Source organism: Gadus morhua, unplaced genomic scaffold (assembly GCF_902167405.1).
Source record: "Gadus morhua unplaced genomic scaffold, gadMor3.0, whole genome shotgun sequence".
NCBI classification, from domain to species: domain Eukaryota; kingdom Metazoa; phylum Chordata; class Actinopteri; order Gadiformes; family Gadidae; genus Gadus; species Gadus morhua.
Genome location: NW_021963957.1, coordinates 68404 through 74235, shown reverse-complemented (window position 1 = coordinate 74235; position 5832 = coordinate 68404). Strand labels below are relative to the sequence as shown.

General features: G+C 55.1%; 1 protein-coding gene across 1 annotated transcript; it reads left to right on the top strand.

Moving 5' to 3' along the window:
• The first annotated feature begins 736 nt into the window (after positions 1–736).
• Positions 737–3707, top strand: LOC115538230 (soluble scavenger receptor cysteine-rich domain-containing protein SSC5D-like). The gene is made up of 2 exons (XM_030349886.1): positions 737–805; positions 3003–3707. The coding sequence occupies exons 1-2, from the start codon at positions 737–739 to the stop codon at positions 3705–3707; spliced, it is 774 nt and encodes a 257-aa protein (XP_030205746.1).
• Positions 3708–5832: the final 2125 nt, after the last annotated feature.

The following is a 5832-nucleotide window of genomic DNA, read 5'->3' as shown; positions in this document are numbered from 1 at the left end:
CGGCTCTTTGCTCCCCCCTGTCTCGCTCACCCTTTCTCTCGCTCTGTGTGTGCGTGTGTATGTCTGTATGTATGTGCGTGGGCATGTGTAAGTGTGTGTGCATGTGCATGTGTGTGTGTGCGTCTGAAAACATGAATAATTAATTGAAGCCGTAAACCTACTTCCTTCCCCACTTCTTCCGCGCATTTATTATATTTTATTTCATCCTTGAATATGATATTGATGCTGCTACTCCCTGGCCCCCCCGTCCCCCCGTCCCCCCCTGTCTCCCAGGAAGACTTTCTGGGTTTCAAACACTATGGCTCTTCAGCGAGTGGTGGAGAGACGAGGCCTCCCCAGCCCCGTCTCCTTCCTGAGAGCCTTTCTGTTTGTGTGTCTCACACACATCATCCCCTGAGCTTGGAGACGCTGCTCAGGCGACACACACACACATTTTGACTGGTGTGGTATACACGCAGGAAAACGCATGGCCACATGTGCAACCACACACAGAAACAGACACATACACACAGATACACAGATGTGCACACAGACACACCATTCCAACAGTGCGCTGGTGGCGGCCGTAACCACGGGAAGGAAAGAAAAACGTTTTTTCAGTTGTTCTTACTCTATGGAACTTTAACATGTCTTCTTTATTATTGAATAACAGGATAGAGCTATACGCTGATGGGGGTGGGGGGGGGGGGTATACAGCCCTATATCATACTCCGTTTGTGCACACACACACTGAGCGATGGGCAGACACAGGCACCCTGGGGGCCTCTCCACACTGAGGGGCCCGCCGTTGACTGAGGGGCCACAGGTCTGCTAGCCCTGCGAAACACACACCCGCACACGCACACACACACACAAACTACAGCCGGCCCCTCCTAGCCCACGACCCGTCAAATGCCAACATTCACCTGTACCCTACCTGGGGGGGGGGGGGGGGGGGGGGGGGGAGACAGATGGGGGGGGGGGGGGGGGGGGGGGGGGGGGGGCTGTAGAATATGGAAAACCCCCACACACAGTGGTTTACCAGAACACCAGAACCCGGTTTCAGCACCTTGGACAGCGGCCCTGGCCGGGGAACACCTCATCCCCAAACACAGTGGTCAGAACAGGGTTTCAGCACCTTGGACAGCGGCCCTGGCCGGGGAACTCCTCATCCCCAAACACAGTGGTCAGAACCGGGTTTCAGCACCTTGGACAGCGGCCCTGGCCGGGGAACTCCTCATCCCCACACACAGTGGTCAGAACCCGGTTTCAGCACCTTGGACAGCGGCCCTGGCCGGGGAACTCCTCATCCCCACACACAGTGGTCAGAACCCGGTTTCAGCACCTTGGACAGCGGCCCTTACCGGGGAACTCCTCATCCCCAAACACAGTGGTCAGAACAGGGTTTCAGCACCTTGGACAGCGGCCCTGGCCGGGGAACACCTCATCCCCACACACAGTGGTCAGAACAGGGTTTCAGCACCTTGGACAGCGGCCCTGGCCGGGGAACTCCTCATCCCCACACACAGTGGTCAGAACCCGGTTTCAGCACCTTGGACAGCGGCCCTGGCCGGGGAACTCCTCATCCCCACACACAGTGGTCAGAACCCGGTTTCAGCACCTTGGACAGCGGCCCTGGCCGGGGAACTCCTCATCCCCAAACACAGTGGTCAAAACAGGGTTTCAGCACCTTGGACAGCGGCCCTGGCCGGGGAACACCTCATCCCCACACACAGTGGTCAGAACCCGGGTTCTGGTGTTCCTCATCCCCAACACTCAGCTGCTGCTGCTTTCATTCCTGGTTTACCATCATGTGGTTTCCATGGACAAGAAATGGTTTCAAATTGATGCACACATATTTACTGAATTTGTTTCACCGATTTCGTTTTTAACTATGGAATATAGAATATATTTGAAACTGTGTTAAACACACAGGCTGTATTTAGACTGACGTTGCTAAACTTGCTGGAGTTAAAATGTGAATGCATAAACTCAGTGCCTTACCAAGATACCATGCATCCCCCTATATCATCTTAGCCCTAAACAGACCATATAGGGGGATGATTGGCTGATACAAAACAGCAGTGGTTCAATCATTTAGAAGGCGAAGCCGTGAGGAGGCAGTGTACGCTGGTGTCCCATGTTGACGAACATATGAAGACACGATTATTCCGGCAGCGCTGCTCGTAGGAGATAAACCCCAGAGGCTAGGTCGCATCCCGCCCAGGAACAAGACCACCCCCCCCCCCCCCCCCCCTCGCTTAGTCAAACACTTCACGCTCGGGTCGGGGGGCTTGAAACAGGAGGGGCAGATAGTACTAATCCAGCACAATCTCCTTCACTCTTATACAACCTGCATTGATAAGAGGATGTACGCCAGCGAACACGTCACATTTCAAGTTGCTTTAATTCATTTTCATGCTTTCATTGTTACACAACATGAAGAGGATTATTATTGATATAAAGCCGGGATGCCTGTCTCAGCTCAGCCACAGTGAGGGAGGGAAACTTTCCTACATTACCACAGATTTTATGGCTTTATTACTGTCTCCATTGTTTGTGGCTGTTGACTTTAAGTGGGCCTATTACTATTCTGTCATCACAGCAGCCTCCCTTAGTCCCCCCCCCCTCCCTCCCTCCCTCCCTCCCTCCAAATTTGCTCAGATTTCTTAAGACACAGAAAAGCTAACAGAACCATTGGACGCGCCCGCAGGCGCCAGAGAGAAGATTCTCATCTCGATAACATCTGTCGCCTCTAATTCTGCTCGGCACGCGCCAGACGAGTCGTCGTCGTCGTCCCCCCCCCCCCCCCCTCTCTCATCATATCCCAGCCCGCCGTCTCCTGGCCTGAGAGCGTGACCCTTAACCCCTGGGAGAAAATACATCCTAAGACAGGTCCTTGTCCTGCTTCCCCCCCCCCCCCCACCCGATCAAGATGGTCACCCTCTGGGGTCAGACCTGACCCAGAGGAAGCCACTGAGCGCTGTGGATCCGTGCACAGCGCCCTGTGTCACACCCTGCAGTGCACCCTGCACCCTGCACCCTACAGTGCACTCTGCACTCTGCACCCTGCACCCTACAGTGCACCCTGCACCCTACAGTGCACCCTGCACCCCACAGTGCACCCTGCACCCCACAGTGCACTCTGCACTCTGCACCCTGCACCCCACAGTGCACCCTGCACCCTACAGTGCACCCTGCACCCCACAGTGCACTCTAGAGTGCGTCCTGCACCCTGCACCCCACAGTGCACCCTGCACCCCACAGTGCGCTCTGCACTCTGCACCCTGCACCCCACAGTGCGCCCTGCACCCTGCACCCCACAGTGCACCCTGCACCCTACACCCTGCACCCCACAGTGCACCCTGCACCCCACAGTGCACCCTGCACCCTACACCCCACAGTGCACCCTGCACTCTGCACCCTGCACCCTACAGTGCACCCTGCACCCTACAGTGCACCCTGCACCCTACAGTGCACCCTGCACCCTACAGTGCACTCTGCACTCTGCACCCTGCACCCTACAGTGCACCCTGCACCCTACAGTGCACCCTGCACCCCACAGTGCACCCTGCACCCCACAGTGCACCCTGCACCCCACAGTGCACCCTGCACCCCACAGTGCACCCTACACCCTACAGTGCACTCTGCACCCTACAGTGCACCCTGCACCCTACAGTGCACCCTGCACCCTACAGTGCACCCTGCACCCCTACAGTGCACTCTAGAGTGCGTCCTGCACCCTGCACCCCCCCCTAACGGATCTTTAAACCCTGTCCGTCCCGCGGTAACGCCGGGCCCTCCACAATGACACGGTGGCGGCGCCGGAGGTTCGAGTCAAGGAAAGGTCAACAACACCCTCAAAGGTCAACGCGGAGCGGGCAGCGGGCGGAGCGGACGCCTGCGTGACGGAGCTCTGCCATGCACTTTTACTTTGAAAGGACATAATGATGCATTCTCCATTAAATCTCTTGAACCTTTGTTTTGTAAAGGTCATCCCTGGCATCGTATCATTTACTGTTCTAAACGGGTTCCTCTGGCGTATGAACCCGTAAATCAGTTAAACCGATTATTTACGGGTCGCCATGTGGGATGCTTAGGGAGCCTTTGATCCAACACAGCATGTGCAGCACTGCCCAGCCCTGATGGGAGCTGGACCCCGACCTGGCCGTTCCAACACCCTGCTCTCCCCGACGCATCAGGGAGCAGCAGGAAGGAGACGCTGGACCATCCTTGCTGCTTCCATTGGCGCCTTGAGCCATAAAACCCAGGCGGTAAACGCTAGCCAGCCCACGGAGAGCAGCTGCATGTGTATGTGCTCGTGTGTGCACGTGTGCATGTGCATGTCTATGTGTTCATGCATGTCTATGATTAAGCGATCGAGGAGCGAGACTTGCAGCGTGCGAGCTGCTGAGCGAACACTCTCGCGGCCACAGAGGTTAGCAAAGCGCCAAGCCAAAGCGCTCCATTTGTCATTCTCCGTTAGGATCATATTCCTGTCTAACTTACGATCCACTACTGCGTCCGCTCACATTTATCTCATTCCAGATCCGTTCAGCTTGTTTACGAGGTGGCAGGGGATGTAAATTCTCCCACATAAAGGTCAACCAAAGCCTGTTTGTGTGGACGCAAAGTTCAGCAGTGCTGCGCTGGGCTTTATATTTCACTGGGATCACATCGTTCACATTGTGCCAAGCTTCACGCTCAGCTCCCCTCCGACGCTGTGTCGGTGTGGCCGAAGGCTGCTCGGGCCTGGTCCTCTGGTGTCTTCACGTGGAGGGTATTTAGCAGATGCTTTTATCCAGAGCGACTCACAATCAGTCCCTTTGTCAGAAGAAAGAGAAACAGCAATATATCTCTGTCGGTACACTAAGGATGCTCATAGAACCAAGAGCAAAGCACTAACAATCGCCCGTTCCCCGTACACAACGGGGAGCTGTATGCGGGGAATTAGGATAAGATGCTCAAATCTATTTATAAGCTCAAGATATAAGTGCGTACATTAAGTGCCAGGACGTACGGTATACAATAAGTGTGTAAGAGGGGTGTGTGGGGGGGGGGGTTATGCAGTGTCTTCATAGACCACAAGCTGGTGGGAGCACGCATCGGTTCAGGCTTATCTCAAATTGTCTAAAAAACCCTTTTCCTAAATGAAATGTGCGTAGTCTTCCTGGGTTCTCTTGGCAGTGTCTTACTCTTACTCTCGGCCGGCCGCTGCCTCCAGTCCATCACGTCCCCCACAAGGTCTGCATCAGCACGACCAACGTCGTCAATTACAATTAATTAAAGTTAGTCGTAAATTAGACGAGGCAGTGCCAGGGCACAGAACAAAGTGAGTCAGGCCCTGGACTGAACTGTGGGCAAAGTCCTGGATCCATAAATCTATAGGGAGATCACGACTGGCTAGAGCCAGTGTGGTTAACATACGGAATGAGATGAAGGAGAAGAATAAACAATTATGGTGGGATCATCTTTCACAGACACATCAACCAAGACCTCAAGTCTCCACACATCTGGTCAAATAAACCGGTCCACCGCCAGGGCCCCCCCCAGACCCCCCAAGACCCCACCAGACCCCCCCTAAATCCACACCAGTGAAACCACCACCTCCTTCCCGTCTCTTCCCCACTCTGAACATCAGGGATGGGTTGGACTGGCCGGACGCACGTTAAAGATACAAACAATAACATAACGAAGGGATCCCCGCCCATCCTGACTGCCGGGACGAGGAACGGGAACGGGATGAGACCGGAACAGGAACCCCCCCAAACCGAACGGAGCAGAAACACCAGTTCACAACAACGAGCAGAGGGGGGGGGGGGGGGGGGCACTCTGTGTTGCCTCAGGCCTACC